Below are 21,711 nucleotides of genomic sequence, written 5' to 3' on the forward strand. Positions count from 1 at the left end.
CTAAAATGATAGTACTTCTTATTATTTATGGCACTTTTGATTCTGTTGACGTACACGATGTATGTCCTGACGTATCAACACACACACACACCACTAACATAATAATAAATGAACTAGTTAATTAATTAATTTTAATGGAGGCAGTGGGGACTGAACCCAGGACCTGGTGCATGCCAAGCACACACTCTACCACTCAGCTATACTCTCCCCCCACCCCCAGAAACTTTGCATTATTAAAAGAAGAATTAAATCGTTTTCAGTGGGAAAAGAAGAGTAGCTTGGGGGCACAAAAGCAACAAATGAGCAATAGCGAAGTTATTTTTCCTGCTGGAATTTCAATAAAAACAGTGTTTTTAAACTAATTACTGTAAGGATTAGCATTAAAATGCAATATTATTAAGGAATCATGCACTGAGCATATTGAGCAAAATGGCCTTTTATTGTCTATCCCACCTGCTTGGAGCTCCTTACCCATTGTTAGCCTATTAACCACCCTTAGCTATGAAAATACAAAGGCAGTTTTCCCCCTGCTTGTGGTGTTAGTTATGAGTTTCTGCTAGGGTACACTTGATGGTATAGCCAGTATCAGAATAATGTTGCAAACTGGGTTCGTAATGAAACTGGGGCCTTGTATCCAACTTGCATCAGGTAGACATCTTCCCCCCAATACCTACCCTCTATATTTAATATATGTGACCTATATTTACGTGTATATATTATGAAGAGCCACTGTGAGCTCATAGATCTTTTGGGAGAATTAAAAATAGGTGGTCCCTCCCTCAGCCATCTGTCAGGAAATTGTGCAATCCTGACATTAGAACAAGGCACACTACTACCATCTGCTGGGAAGTTGTAAGAATACAAATCTGCACTGTCTAACCGATGAATGGTATCACCTGAAATTTTGCAGTGCACAACCAGAACACCATATGGGACAGTCACAAATTATTAGGCACCAGTTTAGCGAAATGGCCAAGAGTATGGGTGCTGGAGCCAGGTTTCCTGGGCTGAAATCTTACCTCTGACCCTTCCTAGATGGTGATCTTGGGAATGTGATGTAAACTCTTAGCCTCCATTTCCTAATCTATAAGAGGATAGTCATGGTACCTAATTTGTGGGGTAGAAGTAATGGTTAAGTATGCCAATGCATGTAAAGACCCTGGAGCAGTGCCTGGAACAGGATGAGTGCCATATGAGTGTTCGCTGCCATGACATTTTAGAATTTATTCAACAGACACTTGTGAAGAGGCAGGCACAGTTCTAATGTCTCCACAAATATTAATCCTTTTAATCCTCATAACAATCCTCTTGAGACAGGTAACAGCATAGGTAGAGAGACAGTTCCAACATGTCACAAAATGGACGCAGTTGCAGACATCACATAAGCCTCTCTGGGACACGTGGTTGGATTTCCATGCTCCAGGGGGATTCCTATGGACTCCCCAAGAAGTGCAAACTTGGGACTGGGAAGAGGGATTCAAGATTCCTTGTTCCTCATTGGGCTTACAGGCTGGGGGTGGATGCTGCATGTGATTGTGTGTGGGGGTGAGTAGAAGGCAGGGGAAACTTGCTAGAGCCCAGCCTCCTAGGAGTCCACTCTGAAACTCAGCGGATAGAGGCTTAGAAATCAGCACCGCGGAAAGCTCCTGGATACAATCCCAGCTCTCTGGGCCCTGCCCCCTCCCATAGGCCCCACCCAGATTTAAAGAGCTCTCCTACAGTTTAAAGAGGTGAAGGAGGCCTAATCAAAGATGCACACCAGCGTCCAGAGCTTGATACACATTGATTCCCCCAGAGAGACACAGGATGGTCTGGTGGGGAAGAGAACTTTATTGGGGTATTAGTGGGGGACATGTGGGAGGATGGATTCCAGGGAACAACAAACACTAGGACCAAGTTGGTAGCCACTTTAAGAAACAATAAATTAATGTACAAAATAAATTAAGGTGAGGAGGTCCTAAGCGGGGATGCAGCTGGGAATACCTAGGGATTTCTCAGGGATGGAATTTGAAATTGGAAAGGGGAAGTGAGAATTTCCAGCCCCTTCACAAAGGATGTGTAATGAACTTTTTCAAGACCCCTCCTCCAGGCTGGGAGTTGGGGTTCTGGGGCTCCAGGAAGAGAGACGGTCTGGGCTCAGCCGAAGGGGTGAAGGGGGCTGGTTCAGGGTCGTTCCTCCAGGAAGCGGTAGGTAGGGTTCTCGTAGCCATGACGCTGCAGTTCACGCAGCTGCTGCTCCTCCAGGGTCAGCATGGGGTCCACCTGCAGTAGGGGCGGGAGAGGGATAGTGGGGCATAGGGACCTGACCGCAGATCTCACTCCACCCCCAACGCCCAGGGTCTGGAACTCCTCCTCACTCCAGGTCTTTGTGCCTCTCACCTCCACCACTCCGTGGCTGATGGCCCCGTAGGGCTTCTTCCTGCGCAAAAGCAGCATGGAGAGGACGATCAGGGAGCCCCCACCAGCTCCCATGATCAGCAGACCTGACACAGCTTCTCGGGATATGCCTGTTCCAGCTGGTGCCTGCAGGGAGAGGAGATAGGGCGGGGTCATCTTTGAGGCTCACCAGGGCCCTGTGTTGGCTTTGGGAGTTGCAGCCTAGCCACTGTCGTCTGACCTCTCCCCCTAGGTACACAGAATATTCCTCCTCTTACCAGCTCATCTCTCTGAATCTCCGATGAGTGGAAAGGAAAACCCCTTGGAACAGACACATTCACCTGGGGGAGCAGGAGGTGTCAGGGAACCAGGAGTCTGGGTCCCAGCCTCCTCCTCCCCTGAGCCCCAAGAAGACATCCACCAGCCCTTTTCTTCCCTGGGACCCTGAAGTCCACGTCCTCAGTTCCTCCTTCCCTCAGGTCAAGGAATCCAAACCCCTAGCACCTCCTCCTTCAGACCTAGGAGACCAGTCCCCGTCTCCAGGCACCCACAGGTCTAGCTTACCTTTCGTTCATACTGCTCCAGGGGGGACATCTTCTCTTTCCCAGAGGATGCAGCATCTTGTTCTGTGGACCCTACCCCCCAAATCCTATCTTATTTCTGAGACTCCAGAACGGTGCTACCCCTACCTGAGGAGGGGGTCAGAAGGGGCACTGGACTCCACCCCAGGAGGTTCCCAGTGCATGGGCCCTTTTCCAGCCTGGGCTCAAGGGCTCAGTGGGATTTGGTGGCTGGGGGCTACTCAGTGAGATACTCACCTTTTGGAAGGGCCATGGGGGTGTCTGCTGGCAGCCAGAGAAGGCAAGACAGGTGGAACAGTGAAGAGAGGAGAGCATCACTGAAGAAAGTATGGGGAACACCCTCCCAGGGGCCAAGGAAGGAGGAGCAAGGACCCTGCAAAGGCCTCCACAATCTCAGACATCCCTTCCCATCCTCTCCCACTCACTGCGGTGGCTAAGACCCCTCAGACTTCAGGGGATTAGAACTGAGGTTGGGGGCCTGTCTCCCAAAGTCTGAGATTCTTTATAGTTGGGTTAACTCACCGTCCTTGGAATCCAGAGGCTGTAGCCCACCCTTGTCCTCACTGCTGCCCCCTGGGGCAGGGGCTTCCAATTCATTGGGACCCAGGTGTTCAGAGTGGAGGAGCTCCTCTGAGGGGAACATGCAGAGAGGTGGTGAGGTCATGAGCACAGGGATCCAAAAAACAGAACTGGGTGAACGGATGGCACCCCAACAGTAGAGTGATTGGGGGTAGCCATACAGGGATCATGGGAAGTGGGGAGCTGAATGGAGGAGGATGGAGAAGTTCAAGAGAGTGGCCTTAAAGAGCAGGAGAATTAGGGTTAGGCATGGGACATCCAGGAGGAAGTCACATTAGATCTGCGGGCTGTCACATTCTTGAATCTGGACTGGGCTGGTGACTTGCTTTAACCAGTGGAATGTGGACCCAAGCCTTAAGAAGACCTGGCAGTTTCCACTTTCGTGCTTTGGGGAGCCTCAACCACCATGTAGGAGGTCCAGGTGCCCTGCTGGGGAGACCACATGGAGGGGCTCCACAGAGGAGAGAAGCCCTGAGCTTTCACGGAGAGGGAGAGAGACTCACTTGTGCCAGAGTCCCAGCCCCCGGCTGACCTGCTAGCCAGTGTAGCTCCACGCTTGACTGCTGACAAGACCAGCAGAAGAAGCACCCAGTGGAACCCAGACCAGACAGCAGAATCATGAGCAAAGAAAGTGCTTGACTTAAGCCACTATGTTCTTCAGTTTTTTACATAGGAATAGATATTGGAAATGGCGGGTGGGGTGGGGAGTCAAAGGTCGGGGGTCAAGATGAAGTACTCACGGATCTGGGGCCGCAACTCCTGAGCGAGCTGGGGGTTCTGGTCAAGCAGCCCCAGGCTCTGATTCATTCTTTCTTCAATTACTTGAAGGTGGGTCTGCACCTGTTGGGGAGTGAATATGAAGGATGAACTGAGCAGTGCAGGCTAGAGACGGGGAAACAGAGGCAGGGTGCAGGGGGAGGTCAGTAGGGCTGAAGGAAAAGTAGCACATACTGGACAGGAAATAGCGGACAAGGGCCGGGAAGTGGGCCACAGGAGGCAGGAAACTGAAGGAGGAGCAGCAGAATACAAAGAAAAGGAAAAGATGTACAGAAAACAGGAAGTGAGAGTCTTGGAAAGAAAATAAGGGAGAAGGAAAAGGAATAGCTGTTAAGAGATAGACTAAGTATAGGATGCAAGGAACATGGTTTAGAAGACAGGGCGTGGTGGTAAGTGGGTAGGAGGGGCAGAAAGTACGGTCTGAGGAATCAAAAGAGAGGTTTGACGGGGTTCAGGAGAAGGAAGTGGGGTTGGAGGGTCATATAGAAATGGTGTGGTTCAAGGGCGAGGCTTGGGGTTCAAGAGCATAGAATGGAGTATTCTGGGACAGGAAGAGAACACCCAAGACACAGAAATTAGGATCTGAGGGCACAGAAAAAGGGTTCCAGGGAGAATAAGTGGGGTTGGGGGAAAGAAGGGCTGAGGGACGGGAAAAGGGTTCAAGACACAGGAGGGGGATCTGAGAAAGGAAGTAGGAGACCAAGGGACAGGAAGTAGGGATTCAAGGGACAAAAAAGGGATCAAAGCGGGTGGGGGAGACAGCGTTCCACGGTCAGGAAGTAGGGATCTGAGGGACTGGAATAGGTCCCAAGCACAGAGAGGGGGTTCCAGGGGTAGGAAGGAGGTCCAAGGGACAGAAAGAGGGTCTGAGAGGCAAGAGAAGAGTCTGAGAGATGGAGGCCAAGAGACTGGGGTCTGAGGGATAGCAGAGTACTTGGGAGCTGGAAGATTCTGAGCACCTGGAAGCGCATCTGCTGGGCCTTCTCGGGGTCCACGGCGGCCACGTGCTGGTAGTGTCGCAGCGTGTGCCTTTGCTCCTTCTGCTCCGCACGCAGGTAGCGACGCAGGGCCAGCAGGACACGCTCTGGCTGTGGGAGGGGTGAAGGCTGTCCAGGTCTGCCCCAGCCCTTTTCACCCTCTGCTCTCTGCCCCGACGGCTCCCACACCTGAGGCGGATCCCCCTGCAGCGCCGCCAGGAAACCTTCCAAGGCAGCCCGGCGCTGGTCGTTGATGAGGGCGATGACTCGGGTGGCATGGGTCTCCACCAGGCGCTGTCGCTCACCAGACACCTGCTCCTCCAGGGTCTGCAGAATGGACTGGAAGTGCTGGCGACGGGGTGGGCACCGGGTCAGGAGAGGCAAAGATGGATGAAAGCACGGGTTAAAGGGGGTCTGGAAAGGCAGGGAGCTAGGGCCAAGTGGGGTGGGGGTGCAGTGGATCCAGGCCTGGGCAGAGCCAACCTGGGGCAGGACTAGATCACAGCAGGTGATCACAGACTGGTGGGGGTGGGGCTGCAGGGCCAGGTAGAGTAGGGGCAGGACTAGGTCTACTGGGAACTCAGCTGAAGGTGTAAATGGCATTGGATGGGAACAATCTTAGGACAGCTGGCCTGTGTTATGGTGAAATGGACCAAGTGCTGTAGGAAAGGTGGGGCTCCAGGCCTGGGAAGGGCCAGATGGAGACAGGTTGTGCCTAAATGAGACTGTAGGGGGTGGGTGAAAGAGTCTGGGAATGGGGCTAACTGAGCAGGGTCTGCACAGGGCAGGGCTGTACCACGGTGAGGCTGAGAGAGGTGGGTGGGAGTGTCATGAGGCCCACTGAGGAAGGACTAAGTAAAAGTGAGATTGGAGGGGCAGGACCAGAGTCAGGGGGCAGGGCCTAGCATCAAAAAGAGGCTGAGAAGGACCTGGCTGTTTTTGCAGGGGCCCTGCCTGGGAGAGGGCTCCAGAGCCAGCCCTCAGGGGTTGGGATCAAGTTAAGGCAGGGGAAAACATGGCCAATCGGAGGAGGGCAATGTCAGGTTGGATGTAGGCCAAGAAGGTGGAGCCAAATGCAGGGGTGGGGCCAGGAGAGGCCCATATAAGTAGAAAGAGGTGAAACTGGCCCAGGCCAGACAAAGCCTGAGCAGGGCTGAGACCCCGTGTGCCCCAGCTGGTGGACAGGTCTGAGCAGGACCCCCTGGAGGCTGTGCTACCTCATTCAGGGCCTGTCTGTCGGCTTTAGGCAGGTTCTTGGACTGGTTGTCCGCCATGGCCCATTCACGCATCACCTGGGGAAAAGGGGAGCTTCAGGATCCTCGAATCCACCCTATTCTACCCAGTGAGTCCTTCAACCCCTCTTCAGAAGTTCCAGATCCCTTAAATACCACTGCCTCTTGGATTCCCAAGAGCGAGGATTCAGAAGGAATTTAAAGTGGAAGAGTGTCATGCACCGGAGTTTGCACAGAATCTGTCAGTGGGATTCTAGACGGGTGAGGGATCCCTGATCAACTTAGGGGTGGTGTTGAGGGATGGGGGTTGATGGGGGCTTGGGGAGCCTTTAGAGATAGTCTCAATGTGTCCCTGAGAAATTCCCTGGTATTTAGGGAGCTCTGTGTTATGGGGGATCCTGGGGCCCCCAGTACCATCACCTCATTAATCTGGCGCATCCTGCGCTCCTCCAGATCCATCTTGGCCCGCAGGAACCCCTCATGCTCGCTGATTTCTCCAGGCATGCCAAAGTACACGTCCACACCATCTGTGGGCCTCGGGGTGGGAGTCACTGCAAGGCCACGAATCAGGGAGTCAGCCTGAAGCCCACCTCCAGGTCACCTTCCCTTCCCAGAGAAATGCATTTCCCGGAGCACACTGGAGACCATCATGTGTTCACTTTAGCCATGGTTGCTGCCTGGCATCATATGAGACGGGGTTCTGGACTGGGCCTGTTCTTGAGAAGCTTAGGAATCCATTACACTGTCCTCCAAGGTTTCCTCAAATAATCTTCAGGACCTAACAAATGGCTCCTCTACTTCCAGGTACCCTCAGACCACCCTCACTCTTTGCATACTTAGCAGGTTGGCCCTTCCACCTCTACTTAACGCAAAGCCCCTCCCATTCCTCTCATTTCCTCCAACAGGGCTTCTCCCCCACAGGTCCCTCCCAAAGATGCCCCTATACCAAGGCTCCCTTAAAACATCCTCCTTCCAGGGTGGAGGGGACTAGGGGTTCAGAGACTGCCTTACCTTTGCTGACCCCTGCAGGGGTATGAGAGCTTGAGGGTGGGACTCTTTCCTCCTCTTCTTCCTCTTCAGCCCGTGGTGGCTCCACGAAGTAATCATCTACTGGCTGTAGGAAGGAGTCCTCCTCTTCCTCGTCCTCACCCCCCTCTACTCTGCCCCCCAGGGGCCAGGACCGGGTGGAGGGGTCACTGAGGGAGCAGAAGACCCGAGGCAGTAAGAACCTGGGCCCAGGCCCCCAGGCTTCCATCTTCTGCCTCAGGAGCCTTGGGTTGAGCATGGAGGGTGCCCTCCCACTCACCCAACTGCTGTCCCAGACGGGTTGGGGGTCACTGGAGGGGGGCAGCACACATACTCCACACCTCGGAACCGATCTGTGCCACAGGGCAAAAGCATGCCCGAGCCATGCAGGATGAGGCCCTGGGAGCTGCAGGCCTGCGGGAAGAGTGGGCCCAGATGCCAGGACTGTGGGGTAAGAGAGGGTAGACAAGGAGCCAGGATGCCGGGGGTTTGGGGACTGATGGGGCTGGGAGCCTGGATTTCTCATTCTACCCCAGTGGGAAGAGGGGGCTGAGGTCCAGACTTGGGTTCTGGAGGAGGAAGGTGTTAGAGGACTGTACCCCTGGGTTCTGAGGGGATGAGAATGAATGGGCGGGGTCCTGACCTCCTGTGCCTCCTGATGCCTCCGGGTTGAACTCTCGCACTGGTCCATGCGCTCCTGGTGCAAGAACCGGCAGCCTTCAGGCACCAGCAGGGCCTCGCTCACGAATTCACCCGCTGGCAAATGGGGGCATCAGAGTGAGACACTCCCACAGCCACGAATCCTACCCTCCTCAGAATCCAGATCTTTTATCCTCAGAGTCTTCTCTGCCCCACTCTGGACCCAGGCATCATCCTCTCTAATGTGAGCCGGAAACCAGGGCCAGAATTTCACCCCTTGGATACACTCTCCCACCACTTCCGTTCCCCTCCCTTAGCCTGTGACTCACGCAGGCAGCGGAAAGGCACAACCTGGTGGTGGGTGTGGGCACAGTGGCCACCCCGGGCATCCCCGCACCAGCGCTCCATGGGGATGGCCTGCGTCGCTTGTTCCACACGTGCAATCTGCAGCTCCGGGTACATCTGGGGGCACCAGGTGGAGGCGATCAACCCCCTGCCCTGTCCCTGCCAAAGGCGCTTCTGCACTGGTATGTCCCTTTTCAAGACTCTGGTATTCATAAGGATATTTCCTCCCCAGGTTCTTCTGCTCTGTGGAACCAGTCTTAGGTATCTAAGCCCCTCAAGCGCATTGACCACGCCCCCTAGTAGCACTCTTAAAAGCCACGCCATCCTTAGGCTCCGCCCATTTGCCTGTCGTTTCTTTACGAAGGTCCCTCGACCTGCCCACATCTCAGTCCCTCCTAGCCCATCTCTCTTGTAGTCGTCTCTGCCCCCTTCCGCAATCAGATTCATTTCCCCCTAGATTCCACCCTTTAAGCCTCGCCTCTCTCGCCGTTAGGCCTCTCAGTAGATAGCCCTTCTCTTTGTGTTAGACCTGCCTTTTCATAACCTCTCCCGCACTGGGGTCCACCCCTTTCCTAGTCTCGCTGGTCCAGGTCTTTTTGTTTTAGCCCCGCCTCTCCTTTGGCCACGCCCATCTACGACCCTACTCTTTAAAAAGCCCACCAATATGTCTAAACCCTGTCTCTTCACTCGACACTTCCCTTAGGTGGCTGTCTTTGCACGGTTCTACCCTTTTCCTGACTTGGTTTCTCAAAAAACCAGGTCCTGTCTTACCCTAACTTCGCTTCTTTGTTGGCCACGCCCCCTAGCTTTCCATGCCGCCTTGGATCCCTCATCTCCCTGGACCTTGCCTTTTGCACTACTAGCTTCTTCGGGGGGACCCGGCCCCAAGTTGGACCCGCTGTCCTGCTGGCCACGCCCCTCCCGGTAGGTCCCGCCTACCTGTCTGCAGTACTCCAGCACGCGTTGCGGGTCCCGGAGGCAGCGTCGCGAGCGCTGTGGGTCTGGTTCCCAACGGCCGGTGCGCAGGTCCCGGTGAAGGGTTAGGCGCCCGCACAGTCCAGCCACCTGGGCCGACCCAGGGGCCTGGGGGTGGGGGCGGAGGGGTCAGCGAGGGCACGGGGGACGCTGGCATGTGGGTCCCCTGGTCTTTGCTCCCTAGGACCCAAACGTTCAGACCCCCAGCACCAGCCCTCTCCACCACGCACCGCGCACCCGCCTCCGTAGAGGTTCGGTTCCCTGGGAAACAGCTCCCACAGGGCGGGGGCGCCCCAGCTCTGCCGTTGCTAAGGCGACCCGGGTCCCCCGGGATTCTCGCAGCCTTGTTGCCGTGGAGACAGGCTCCGCCTTCACCCCAGCGCAGTCGCACTAGAGCCCGAAGGGGTTAAACCCAAATGGCGGGGGAGGAGGCCAGAACCCAGGCGTTCTGGCCCCTCCTCCCTACATCCCTAGTTCAGGCTCCCATTCTCGGGTGCAAAGACCACAAGGCCTGGCTTCAGGGCCCTGCAGGCCTGGACACCAAATCCTTGAGGGATGGAGAGCTACATCTTGACTTGGGTGGCGGTGGCAGGAGGCCTAGATGCCTGGGTCCTGGGAGGCTTGCGGGAGCCCTCATATGGGTCCAGAGGATGCAAAGGGCCCAGGTTTTTGGCTGTAGGTGCCTTGCTGCCCTGTGAGTCCTGTTCAGGTGGGAAAGGGCTGGGGCTGAGTCACCAGGTCGATAGGGTCTGAGGGGGCTGGACTTCTGGGACCAGGGGCTCTAGAAAATCCAATTTCTATACTGGGGGCAGGAGGGGGCTGGGACTGGGACGACAGATGATGGGGGAGATGGGGCCTGGACTTCTGGGTTCATGAATGTCTAGTGCTGTTAGGGGCCCTGGGAACCGGCCACCTGGCTGGAAAGACTACGTTTTCTGCTCTGGACGTGTCCGCGTCGGTGTCCAGAGGCCCAGTCCCGCCCCTTCCCCCATCCCCCAGAACCCAGTGGAGCCTCACCTCGGCGGCGCTGGGGCTCCCACCGGTCAGGCTCCCGACGGCGAGCTGCGCGCGCAGAAGCAGCAGCAATAGTGGCAGCAGCAGTAGCAGCGGGCCCAGACGACGAGCGGCGGGGCTGGCGGGCCCCATGTCCCGGCCCTCGCGCCCTCACGTCCCCTGCACTCCCGCCCAGCCCGGCCCGGCCCCAGCGGTGACAGGAGCTCCCAGCGCCACCGCCGCCACCTCCTCCTCCCGCCGCCCCCGGGCTGCGCCGGCGCCGCCAGCCCCGCCCCGCGCCGGCCCCGCCTTCCTGGCCAGGACAATAGCGTGGCAGCTCTGCGCAGAGTGGAGCGGCTCGGGAACCCCGGGTGGGAGCCTGAGCCAGGCGTCTGCCCCCTTGAGAGTCCAGGCGTCCCACCCCACGCAAGGGCGCAGCCAGGAGTCTGGGTCATGGACTCTGCAGTTGTGGATTTCGAGTTCAGACCGCTCACCCCAAGCTTTCTCCTCCCTCGGACCCAGACACTAACAAATCATCTTCCTTTTCTTCCAGGGGTGCCAGCATTGGATACCACTCCCTACCTCCTCTATCCTCTCTTGAGGTCCCAGGAATACAGGCCTCCAAAATCTCCCCAGTCAAGAACACAGTGATTGAGACCTAGTCCTCTTCTCCCTCATATCCAGGAGTCTGGGCCCCAGGAACCTTCTTTCTCAGGGCTAGAGACCAAGTCCTTAGCCCTTTCTCCCTAAGACCCAGGAGTCCAGGCCGTCTGCTGTTTCCCAGGGGCCCTAGGCACCCAGGCCTTTAATTCCTAAATCAAAGATCCATGAACCAAAGCCTCCAGGCCCTTTCTTTAAGGATGAGTTGGGTCAGGTACCCAGCACCTCTGTATAAGGATCTGGACCCCCAACCTTGCTCTAAGCACCAGGGCATTTCTATTTTCCCACCTCTGGCCTCTCCCTGACCGCCTTCTCCTTCAAGGCTCACTGCTTTGTCTCCTCAAAAGATAGTGTTAGTGTAACTGTCTTCCTCAAGGGGACTGGGCCTTGTCATGTGTATGCATCTGTGCATACATGTTTGTGTAGATATGTATTAAAAGAGCTCAGAGCACTAAATAGGTAATAAAAGGCTGGGGGTGGCTCACAGTTTTTCTTATACCCATTTCATAGTCTAGAGGAAGGGCCTTGGGGCAGGTTTGATGGCTCTCTTGATGGATGGCAATGATGCCAGGAGAATCTCTAAGACATTCACTTCTTGACTTTTTTAATTAAACATAAATATTCTTATTCCTAGATTCTAACACCCCCTCCCATTCCTGCCATGGCAGTTCTCACCCTATCTTTGCTCCTTGGGTCCAGTTCTTTCTGGGCCTTTAAGGGAGGTAGAAGGAATTAAGATGGTGGTCATCTTGGGTTTCTGGAGAGTGAATGGCCATTTTGGCTGCATTTCCATGGATGAAGCCAAGTACCCCTTGGAAACAGCCAGGACAGGGCCTCCATCTTATTCTGCCTTATGTTGCCTTTCTTCTCAGTGCAGGTGGTCATCTTGAAATATCTTCTGTCAGTATCTGGAAACAACTTCCTTCTCTGCCCCTAATTTCTATCACCCCTTGTCCCCCATCCCTCTGCAAAGGGCCCATTTGCCATCTCGAATCTCTTTTACACAGGGGAATTGGGTTGGCATGGTGGCCATTTTGCTCCCACTTGGGTCATCCCCTTTGGCTGAGCTGTTTATCAATGACCCAGACAATTGTAATGAACTCTCCCTCCCCTCGATGTTCAATTTTGGAAGAGTAAGGTCGCCAACTTGCTCTGGTTCCTCAGAAGTCAGGATAGTCCATCAGGGCAAGTTGAAGATCCCAGGGCTCTTCAGTTGGAGAGATGTCACACGTGAGTCTGGAGACGAGGGTGGCTGGGTGTGGGGAAGGCAGCATATGGGAAGGGGGGAGTGCTGGGGGCCAGATCTGGGGGTCCAAAGGATGTGGGCTTGATGTAGCTGGTAAAAGCTCGAGGATGGGGTGTGGTGAGATAACCAGCCCGGGCTCTATATAGTCTGCAGGCGGGGACCATGCCCAGATGTGGGTTGAAGTCATAGAAGGTAGGGGTCCCTGGTGGTCCAAGGGGCGAGGAGGGTGGTAGGAAGAGGCCTCCTCCAGGGGCTTCTCCAAGGCTCAGGCTCACACTGACTCCTCGGACCTTGTAGTAACCATTGGTTGGGTCCTGAAAGGACAAAATGGGATTTGGTAAGGTATATGAGGGTATAGAGAGGCGAGGGTCACTGATGGAGAGACACACTGAGATAGAACCAGACATCAGGAGATACAGAAAGGGAGCAGGCAGAAACTCAGAGACATAGAGACTAGAAGAACAAAGCGAGAGAGAAAAACAGTGACAAGAAACAAAGGAGTCGAAGGAGATGGGCAGAGAAAGGCAGAGACAAAGGGATCCAGGCCTGCTGAAGGGTGGAGGTGTGGAAGGGGATGCAAAGGGAACAAGAGAGGGAAATTGAGATCAAGATATTAATTCATTCATTTGCCCAGTAGCTCAAGGCTTTGATTCTTTGTCATCCCCTGTGCTGCTGCTGGAGACACGTGTCACAAGGATAGACCTAGCCCTGTCCTCATGGAGATCCCAGGCCAAAGGAGAAATGATGAATCACCAGACAGAGCCAGGAAGGGTCAGGGTTGTGATGGGGGAAGTTCAGGCAGAGAGACTGGGACGGTGATGCGATAGTGATCAGACTGGGACGGAGAAGCTGAGATCACAGTGGTTGTGGCTGTTAATAGGTGAAACATAGAATGATCAGGAGGGAAGCATGCTTTCTGGAACAAGAAATGTTTGCACTGAGACCAGAGGAATGACAGAATTAGGTAGGTATGTGAAGAAGAGTAGGAGTGTTTCAGACCAGGGGAATAGCAATGTACTAGGTACAGAGAAGAGAGAGAAGGACTCTGGACTGGGGACGGGGGTCAATGGGGCCCTAAAGAGATGGGCCCCCAAAGGAAGGGCAGATCTGGGGAGGTCACTGTGGAAACTGGAAGGTGGAAGGGGACTGAGAGAAGCAACCAGGGAGAGGCATCTAGAAGGCCAGAAACAGGACTGTGATGGGAAAGCACAGGCAGAGTCAATCTTGATCTGGGATGGAGGCCAAGGCTGGAGCAGATATGTGGGCATAGACAGCAGATATACAAACTGAGACTGGGGAGGTGGATAAGATGGCCCAGGAGGTGGCAAGATGTGGGCAGAGGGGGTGAGGTGCCAGCTCTGGGGGCAACAGAATGAAAAAGGAGGGGACAGAAGTGAAGAGAGAGTTAGTGACACGGAAAAGGGAGCCCCTCCTCTCCCAACACTCACCTTTGCCTCCAGAGCCCCCTCCTCATCCAGCACCAGGTCACTGTGGTCTGTGTGCACGATGGGGCCCTGGGGTGGGGTACTTAGTGAGAGGGAGTGTAGAAGATCCTCCTTCCCTAGTGCCAGACCCCAGGGACCCTCAGTGGAACATCTGGGGCCAGGCAGGAGGGACCAAAGGCACCTGGGAGCTAGGGTCTGGGCTCAGGACAACTAGGAGCCCTGGGGACATATTTGATCTAGGGAATAATTGTGTCAGGGGTTCTATTTGAGTTGGGGGGGCCTGATTGGGAGGACAGATATCACAATTGAGACTGCATTACTATTTGAGACTTGAGGTACAGTCAGGTCTGGGGACCCTGGCATCCTACCTGGTCCTCACCGTTGCCTGTCTCCTCCTCCTCGTGGCCCCTTGAACTGGATGCATCGCTGCTTCCTAGGATTCGTACCAGGTTCTTTTGATTGGAGAAAGAGGCTGAGGCCAGGGACATTGAGGGTGGGGGCAGAGGTAAGCAATGGGGCTGGGTTACAGCTTGTGGAGGCCAACAAGCAGGAAGAGAGAGGACTGAGACAATCAGGTTGAGAGGCAGGGAACCAGTGAGAACTCTGGCCTAGGAGGGCAGGGGGTGTGACCCTGAGGGGGTGGAGTTAAAGCTTGAGGGAGGGATCAGGTCCCGAAAGCGAGCCAAGTCAAGGGAAGGTCTAGAGAGGCAGGGCTGGGACCAGCTCCCAAGGCCAGGCCCGTCAGTGGGCAGGGGTGGGGCCTAGGCACTGACCCTTGCTGTGGCGCCAGCAGCAGAGGACCACCCCAGTGATGATCGTAAGTAGAGTCATGGCCACAGCAGCCACTCCAGCCACAATCCTCACCATGGGCAGCAAGTCTGCAGGAAAGAGAGGGGTGTCCTGAGGAGGCTGAGCAGAAGACTGAGCAGGAACTGGGGGACTGGGCTCAGGGCTTGGGTAGGGAACCTCTGGGTTCAAAGGTCACCAAGTTTGGAGATTCCCAAGTTTTGTAGCCTGGGATCCCTATATTTAAGGGCTCATGAACTTGGGGTTTTACAAGTTTAAACTCCCTGACTTTAGGGAGTCTTAGAGTTTGAGGGCATTTTTACTTTGCAATTCTTAATATGTGGAGATTGCCTTCTTTGAAACACGTAAGTGTAGAGGGCTTTCAGTTTATGATCCCGTACCCGAGGGAACTTATTGTTTAGGGGGTCTCAGGATTCAAGGGACTCATGGTTTTGAGGCTCCCAAAGTTTGGGGGTCTCTGCATTTGAGGGTCCTCTGTTTGGGGATGGTGACATTTTGGAGGTTTGAAATCCTCAGATTTGGGGTCTTCAGGCCCAGAGTCTCACCTCTACGGCCCAGGCTGACCCGGGTGCCTCCCTCTCCCAGCCGGTTCCGGGCACTACAGTTGAAGCCCCGGCTAAAGTCGGACTCCTGGGTCCCGGAAATGTGTAGCACAGAGATCAGGCCTGGACCTTGTCCTCCGCGGCCCTCTGGGGCTGGGAACGTCTCCACCAGGAACCTACCCCGAGACCCCGCTGCCAGGAAGCCGTCATCCCAAGACCAGATCTGGGGGCACAAAAGAGGAAGATCACTGAGGAGACTAGGGAGGGCAGACAGGGGCGGTGGGCGCGGTGAGGAATGTCAGAGGTAGTCACAATAGTTTTGGGAGTCCGGCTGAGAGGTCCAGGATCATGGCTTGGATGAGTCTTGAGAGCGGGGACATTTCCTTACCACGGCTTCTGGGGCGGGGGAGGCGAAGACCAGACACTGGAGGCGGGCGGGGCCCCTCAGGAAGGCGGGCGCAGAGTGCAGGGCGGTCACTACTGGTGGTGCTGGTTTGGAGATTGTGGACCAATCAGAGGAGAGGCCCCGCCCTCCCTCAAGCCCGTCCTCAATCGGGCGGGGCCAGGCCTGGGCACTCCCCACTAACCCCAGCGAACCAGGCCACGCCTCTCCACAAATTCGAAACCCCACTGGGGCTGGCCTTCGCTAGGTCCTGCTGCAATCCCCAGGTCCCGCCGTCTGTTGAGCTTCCCCTCTAAAGGCCATGTTCACTCTCATTAGACCTCGTCCCCTCTGCCCACTCCTTATCTAGGACCTGTCGGTTCCACTAGGAAGCACCCCTTTCTCACCGTTCACAGTCAACCTAGCCTCAGCAGCGCCGCCCCCCAGGCCGGAGAGCCCTGGCTCAGCCTTGCACACGTAGTCGCCTGCATCCTCGGGCCCCACCGCGGGAAGACGCAGAGTGGGCCCGGAGGCCAGCACCTGGGATAGTGAAGGGGCGTCACGGCCAGGACCTTGGGAGGATCAGTGCCACTGCCAGCCACCGCCACAAGCCCCAGATCGGGTCTCACCTGCGCGTCCCCGCGGCGGGTCCAGGTTACCCGTGGGAGCGGATTTCCGCGCCAGACACAGGTGAAGAAGGCATCGTTCCCGAGGTCCACGGACACGGGTTTCGGCTTTGCCTGAAGAATCGGCCCGACTGAAGGAGAGAGTTGAGCGGGTCACATGACCAGGGAGGGCTGCAACTTCTGACTCGGGATCAGCTACTCAGAAACGACACCCACAAGAGCCCACTGGGTTTAAGCCCCTGTCCATAGCTCACACTCCCGGCTCACATGCCCGACTCACACCCCTGGGCCCCGCCTTCGCCCCGCCCCTGCTCCACTTTGGCTTGGATCCAGCACTGCCAACCCCCGCCTAAATCCTATTCTGGCCCCACCTCCTCCCTCAGCGGGACACAGCCACGCCCCACCGTAGCCCCCAGCTCATCCAGCGCGCCCCACTTTGGACACAGGCACGGCCCCGCCCCGGCTCACACTGCACATCCAGCGCTGTGCTGCGGTTGGCGCTACCCACGGCGTTGCTGACCTCACAGGACACCGGCGCGGTCAGGAATGAAGCGTCCGCCACTACCACCAACATTGGCCCGCGGGCCCCAAGCACCGGGGACCCCCCCTTTGCCCACCTGCGACGGTGATAGGCTGTTAGTGTTGTCCTTGCTCTTCATGCACACCTACTCACATCCTAGCCCCAGCCCTCCCCAAGCCCACGCTCCAGGCTGGGGAAGAGATGATCTTCGTCCTCACCTATAGCCGGTAACAGGAGGCTGAGCAGTCGCTTGGCATCGGAAAGTGACCTTCTCTCCCTCCTGCACTGTCTGTGGTTCTGCAGACAGAGTCACCACTGGGGGGTCTGTGAAGGTGAGTCAAAGGTCAGCGATGGGCAAGGACATGGAACACCCCCACTGACGACCTAGGAATCAAATTCTCAGCTCCTTCACTCCAGGAGTTTGAGTCCCCAGTACTCTCTTCCCTTTCAACTAGGAGTCTAGGCCTCCAGTTCCCAATTCCCTCAGGGACTTCAGGTTCACAGCCCTCTCCTTCCTCTTATCCTGGAGTCCAGGTTCCAGTCCCCTCTTTCCCCAAGGACCTCAGCCTCAAAGCCCAGTGTCTAACTGCACTCACACTGCAGGCTCAGTGTGACAGCTGTGTCCTTTCCTGCGGGCATGGCTTGGCTTCGGGCCCGGCAAACCAAGGTGGCTCCATCATCATGGCTGGAAGGGGTCAAGGATAAGATGCTCTCCACTGATCCAGTGGTTCCTTCCTTCAACAGGGTCTGAATAATAATAATAATCTCATCAGGTTATGAATAATAATAATTTCACCTACCCTTACGTAGTACTTTACTATGTCAAGCACTCTTCTAGGCATTTATAAATACTACTTCATTTAATCCTCACAACTACCCTAGAGGTGCATACTACAATTGGCCCCATTGTACAGATAAGTAAACTGAGGGACAGAGAGGTTAAGATCAATCAACTGGTGAATTGTTGGGTCAGAATTTGAACCCAGGTAGTCTGGCCCTAGAGCCCTTATCCTTAATCACATACCAAGGATCCCAGGCTTTGAATCCTTGCCCTCCCATTGCTTTTTCTCTTCTGGATGAGCCTATGGTCTGAATGGACTCCCAAATTTCCCTGAATGAGCAAGGGCTGGCACAGAGTGTTGGACCTGACCTGGTGGAAGGTGGCCCCATCCAGCCGGACCCCATCACGGAACCACAGCAGCTCAGGGGTGGGGCGGGCATCCCCACGGCTCCGACAGGTCAGATTCGCAGGAATCCCAGCAACCAGAGACACAGAAGGGCCTCCCAGCACCTGGGGAGCTTCTGGCGGCACTGTGGGGGTGGATCTGGGGTCAGAGCTAGATCCTGGGCCCAGAGACCCTGATCTTCCCAGCTCTAACCCGCCATTTTTCCATTCTCCTGGACTCAGACTCCCAGTTAGCACTGGTTGTGCCCAAAGGGCTCCCTGGGGACGAGTGGGCTGGATCCTCACCCAGCACGTGCAATTGGGCTGGTCGAGAACGGAGGCCTGCTTGTGTAGCCTGACATTCGTACGATGCTTGATCCTCTAGCTCCACAGGCCTAATGTGGAGGTCGTGCTGGCCACTGACTGCATTCCCTGATATCCAGTACCGGGACCACCCTGGAGTCAGGGAAGACGCAGTCACACCATGGTTGTGATTTCCTGGCCCCAGGCCTCCATTCCCAGACATCTCATACGAGAAAAACACTACCAAAGGTGGGTGCTGGGCCAGAGAAACAGTAACCCTCTCCCAATCCAGAATCACTGCAGCTCGGAGGTGACAAATTTAAAAAAAAAAATCAAGAAAACTATCGCCATAAAGGTCAAATTAGATGCCACCTCTTGGGTGAGAAGGGAGTGGGAAGGGACTGAGGAGGGCTTCTGGGAGCTGGCAATGGACCTCGGTAGTGGTTACATGCATGTCTATGGTAGAATTATTTGACAAACCTTCCACTTATGTTTTATGTGTTTTTCTGCATTTATGTAATATTTTACAATAAAAATTAAAATCCACAAACCCTGTAAGTCACCTCCAGAAAAGCTGAAAATACAGGACTCCCAAATGTTTACCTGAGCACATTAACTACCCCAACTTAAAAATGTCAAAATAGAAACTTCAGTTCTTGCACAAGACCAGCACTCTCACCCTGGAGCCAACCCCTCCCTGAACAGAGAAAACAGTCTCACCCGGCAGGTCCCTTTCGCCCCCGAGAGCCAGCCCATCCTTAGTCCACTGAACCAGCCCCCAGTATGCGCCCAGGGCACAGGGCAGCCGGGCCTCATCCCCTAGCAGTACTACCAGGTCCTCAGGCTGTTGCAGGAAATGGGGTGACAGGCCTAGGAGAAAGGAGTGAGGGGGGAGCAGAGCTGAGCTTGGCACATTCAAGAACTTCCTCATTCAGGACCCGGGAGTCCAGTCCCCAGCCCGCTCTTTCCTCAGATCCAGAAGCTAGAGTTCTCCTCCCTCAGACCTAGGAGTACAAGACCTTAGGCTCACCCACCCCAGTAAAGCAGCAGCTGACAAAGAATTCTCTCCTATGTTTATCTGTCCCCGCCCCTCCCGGTACCTGCACGCCCTCTGAGGCAGAAGAAGAGGACCAGGAGTGTGGGGACCAGCATCGTGAGCGTGTGTCCCCCAAGATGCAGCCGATTTGCTGTTGCACTGGCTTCCCTGCCAGCCGTTTCCTCGGGAGCACACCTCCCACCACTCTGGCCTGGAGATCCCTTCGGTCCCGACTCTTCGCCCCAGGCTAGCGGTCCCCCTTTCTCTGGCCTGGAGTTCCCCTAATCTGCTCAGCTGCAGGTTCCGAGGCTCTGAAACGCTGGCCAGTTCCGCGCGCAGGTTCTTGGAAAGATCCGTGAGGGCTTGATCCTACTCGCCCCGCCCCGCCCCGCCCCCTGGGAGACCCGCCCTCTTCCCATTGAGAAACTCCCGCGGCCCAGACGCGGATGAACGGGGGCACGCAGGGCGGAATCCCCCCAGCTGGTGGACGCAGTAGCCCCCTTTCGGTCTGGGAGCTGGAACACCTGGGTCGAAGGAAGGGGTCCCGGCTGGGTTGGACACCTGTACCCTGTCGGGGTTGGTGGGTGGCTGAGGGTGAAGAGGAGGGAGGGGATGGAGTGGAAGAAACTTGCTCAGCTCGGGTCCTGGAGGGACCTCGCTGAGTGGAAACGGAGCTATAAATGGGAACCCTTGGGGACTTGCTAGTTTCCGCGCCCTGGGGAGGCGGGGCCCAGGGCTCCCCTGGGTCTGAGGGTCAGGAAAAGGGCACCAGGTTTCTCGGGGGGGGGGCAGCTGGGACCTCTGAGAAAGGGGGTTCAGTTCTCCCCACCTCAAAACCCCTGTTCAGAATATTCCTCTTCCTGCCTTGTTACCGCTGCAAACCACAGCGTCCTAAGATCCAGGAATCCAGGCCCCACAGCCCCTCCGGTCCCAGGACTCCCGCAGGCCGGGACCACCCCCCTCGCCTCACTCAGCAGCGGTTGCTGGGCGACGGCTGGGAGGCGGCGGTGCCCGGGCTGGGGCAGGCCGGGAGGCTGGGAACTGCGCAGCTTGTCCTGACGGCTGCATGCCGCCCAGCTGGGGCGTTCCCACGCTGCGGGCTGGCGGTGCGCTGCGCAGCTGGCGGGACAGGTGGGTGGGACCCCGAGTCGACAGAGGGGGACGGGGCCGGGGGCCTAGGACCGTGGATCTGACTGACATCTTGGAGACTGTAGGGACTGGGGAGCCACACTCAGGTTCTCTGTTGTTTCTGAGCTCAGATTCTTGTGTCCCTAAATAGCGGGGCATGGACGCCCAGGATTCTAAGCCTGGGGATTCAGACCTCTGATGACTGCGACGCCAATGGCCTGAACTCCGAGTTTCTTAAGAGCTGGGGACTCAACTAGGTCCTCTGCCTGCAGCAGGGTGCAGTTGGGAGAGGATGACCGGGGGTCAGAAAATCTGATCTTAAGTCTTAGAGTCAGTGGATTTAACCACCAATCTCTCTCCCACCCCTACACAGGCCCAGGAGGATTTGAAAATCAACAGACAGTGAACATCTGCCCTAAGTCCTATGGGCGGGGAGTGGGAAGGGGGGAGGATTGGAGGCCTGAACTTCCCGGTCCTTGGGGAGAGAGGGCTGCAGTCTTGGAATCCTGAATCTGAGAAGAGTGGGTCCAAGGGGTCCCAGACTTCTAGAACTTCTGGCTTCTGGGTTTGGGGATCTAGTCCCTGGCTTTTGAAATAGGTTGAGCTTGGAGCCAGGACACCTGAGTCAGATAGTAAGGCTATTTTTTCCAGACACCTGATATCCCTTCCCCTTCCTGTCTCTGGGGCCACAGACATGGAAAGATAGAGAGCCTGAGGTCTCAGGAGCATCTAAGAAGGAAAGTATCCAAGGTGGAGGGTGAAAGGTTTGTGCTAATTAAAGATCCCAGCAATGGACAGCTCTGCACGGTGACCCTGAGGGACACCATCTGGTGACGACCTTATGACAGAACCCCCGGCTCTGTATCCAGCCCAGTCCCCAGGAGGCACAGGGCAGTTGGGAGAGGGGATGTGGGAGGCGGGCAAGGAGTCAGTAAGGGGAGGGAAGAAGAAATACCAGAGGGAGCATCAAGGATGGAGCTGTGGGGCTCAGGCCAGCTGCCTCATCTTATTCCTGGAGGAGGACCAGATGGGGGGTCATGGGGGAAGAGAGAGAGAGAAAACGGGCAGCTCCAATTCCTGTAGGAGATAAGCGGGCAGAAGAAGCTTATCCCCTGTGGGTGTGTATGCCCATGATGGGGTGGGGAGGGCAGGCCAGCCAGCATATGGTTATAAAATTCAAAGATGTGACAATCAGAAAGACTCAGAGATGGAGAAACAAATAAAAGGAAGAGGCATAGTCAAAGGCTGACTGAGAACAAATATTTATTGAGACAGAGTATGGAGTGGGAGAGACAGAGATGAGAACAGAGACAGAAAGAGAAAAACAGAGACACACAGGGGCCTAGACAGT

General features: G+C 55.7%; 2 protein-coding genes across 16 annotated transcripts; both read right to left on the reverse strand.

Annotated features, from left to right (window-relative positions):
• Positions 1-1,810: 1,810 nt before the first annotated feature.
• On the reverse strand, positions 1,811-10,771 carry APLP1 (amyloid beta precursor like protein 1). Of its 7 annotated transcripts, XM_074369759.1 has the most exons (18): positions 10,525-10,662; positions 9,738-10,208; positions 9,472-9,615; positions 8,517-8,649; positions 8,192-8,304; positions 7,829-7,962; positions 7,534-7,718; positions 6,943-7,073; positions 6,508-6,582; positions 5,480-5,638; positions 5,273-5,401; positions 4,277-4,376; positions 3,480-3,587; positions 3,195-3,221; positions 2,941-3,011; positions 2,655-2,717; positions 2,380-2,523; positions 1,811-2,262 (listed from the first exon to the last, which is right to left on the reverse strand). In XM_074369759.1, exons 4-18 carry the CDS (start codon positions 8,647-8,649, stop codon positions 2,164-2,166), a joined length of 1,671 nt encoding a protein of 556 aa, XP_074225860.1. In that variant the 5' UTR covers positions 9,472-9,615; positions 9,738-10,208; positions 10,525-10,662; the 3' UTR covers positions 1,811-2,163. The 7 variants fall into 7 exon arrangements, with proteins under 7 accessions (XP_074225860.1, XP_010948419.1, XP_045368844.1 ...); XM_010950117.2 differs by lacking the exon at positions 9,738-10,208 and having other exon boundaries at positions 3,195-3,218; positions 10,525-10,771; XM_045512888.2 differs by lacking the exon at positions 9,738-10,208 and having other exon boundaries at positions 10,525-10,771.
• Positions 10,772-11,747: 976 nt separating this feature from the next.
• Positions 11,748-21,284, reverse strand: KIRREL2 (kirre like nephrin family adhesion molecule 2). 9 transcript variants are annotated; one of them, XM_010950116.3, is made up of 16 exons: positions 19,297-21,284; positions 18,917-19,066; positions 18,200-18,349; positions 17,879-18,039; positions 17,325-17,475; positions 16,947-17,052; positions 16,677-16,825; positions 16,212-16,339; positions 15,990-16,122; positions 15,589-15,689; positions 15,204-15,423; positions 14,625-14,729; positions 14,220-14,323; positions 13,855-13,920; positions 12,682-12,720; positions 11,748-12,412 (listed from the first exon to the last, which is right to left on the reverse strand). In XM_010950116.3, exons 1-16 carry the CDS (start codon positions 19,346-19,348, stop codon positions 12,341-12,343), a joined length of 1,887 nt encoding a protein of 628 aa, XP_010948418.1. In that variant the 5' UTR covers positions 19,349-21,284; the 3' UTR covers positions 11,748-12,340. The 9 variants fall into 9 exon arrangements, with proteins under 9 accessions (XP_010948418.1, XP_045368830.1, XP_045368831.1 ...); XM_045512874.2 differs by having other exon boundaries at positions 11,748-12,720; positions 15,381-15,423; positions 19,297-21,273; XM_045512875.2 differs by having other exon boundaries at positions 11,748-12,720; positions 14,220-14,284; positions 15,381-15,423; positions 19,297-21,272.
• Between the last annotated feature and the right edge of the window lie 427 nt (positions 21,285-21,711).

Source organism: Camelus bactrianus, chromosome 9, assembly GCF_048773025.1.
Source record: "Camelus bactrianus isolate YW-2024 breed Bactrian camel chromosome 9, ASM4877302v1, whole genome shotgun sequence".
NCBI lineage: Eukaryota > Metazoa > Chordata > Mammalia > Artiodactyla > Camelidae > Camelus > Camelus bactrianus.

Excerpts from the sequence above, each read along its gene's own strand:
- APLP1 (XM_045512888.2), bottom strand. The coding sequence starts at position 10,653 with ATGGGGCCCGCCAGCCCCGCCGCTCGTCGTCTGGGCCCGCTGCTACTG. Across the intron at positions 8,650-9,471 it reads TGCTGGAGTACTGCAGACAG|ATGTACCCGGAGCTGCAGAT; the intron begins GTAGGCGGGACC and ends TGGTGCCCCCAG. Across the intron at positions 6,583-6,942 it reads GGATGCGCCAGATTAATGAG|GTGATGCGTGAATGGGCCAT; the intron begins GTGATGGTACTG and ends CCTTTTCCCCAG.
- KIRREL2 (XM_045512871.2), bottom strand. The coding sequence starts at position 19,348 with ATGCTGGTCCCCACACTCCTGGTCCTCTTCTTCTGCCTCAGAGGGCGT. Across the intron at positions 15,690-15,989 it reads GGCTAGGTTGACTGTGAACG|CACCACCAGTAGTGACCGCC; the intron begins GTGAGAAAGGGG and ends TCTCCAAACCAG. Across the intron at positions 12,721-13,854 it reads AGGGGGCTCTGGAGGCAAAG|GACCCAACCAATGGTTACTA; the intron begins GTGAGTGTTGGG and ends TTGTCCTTTCAG.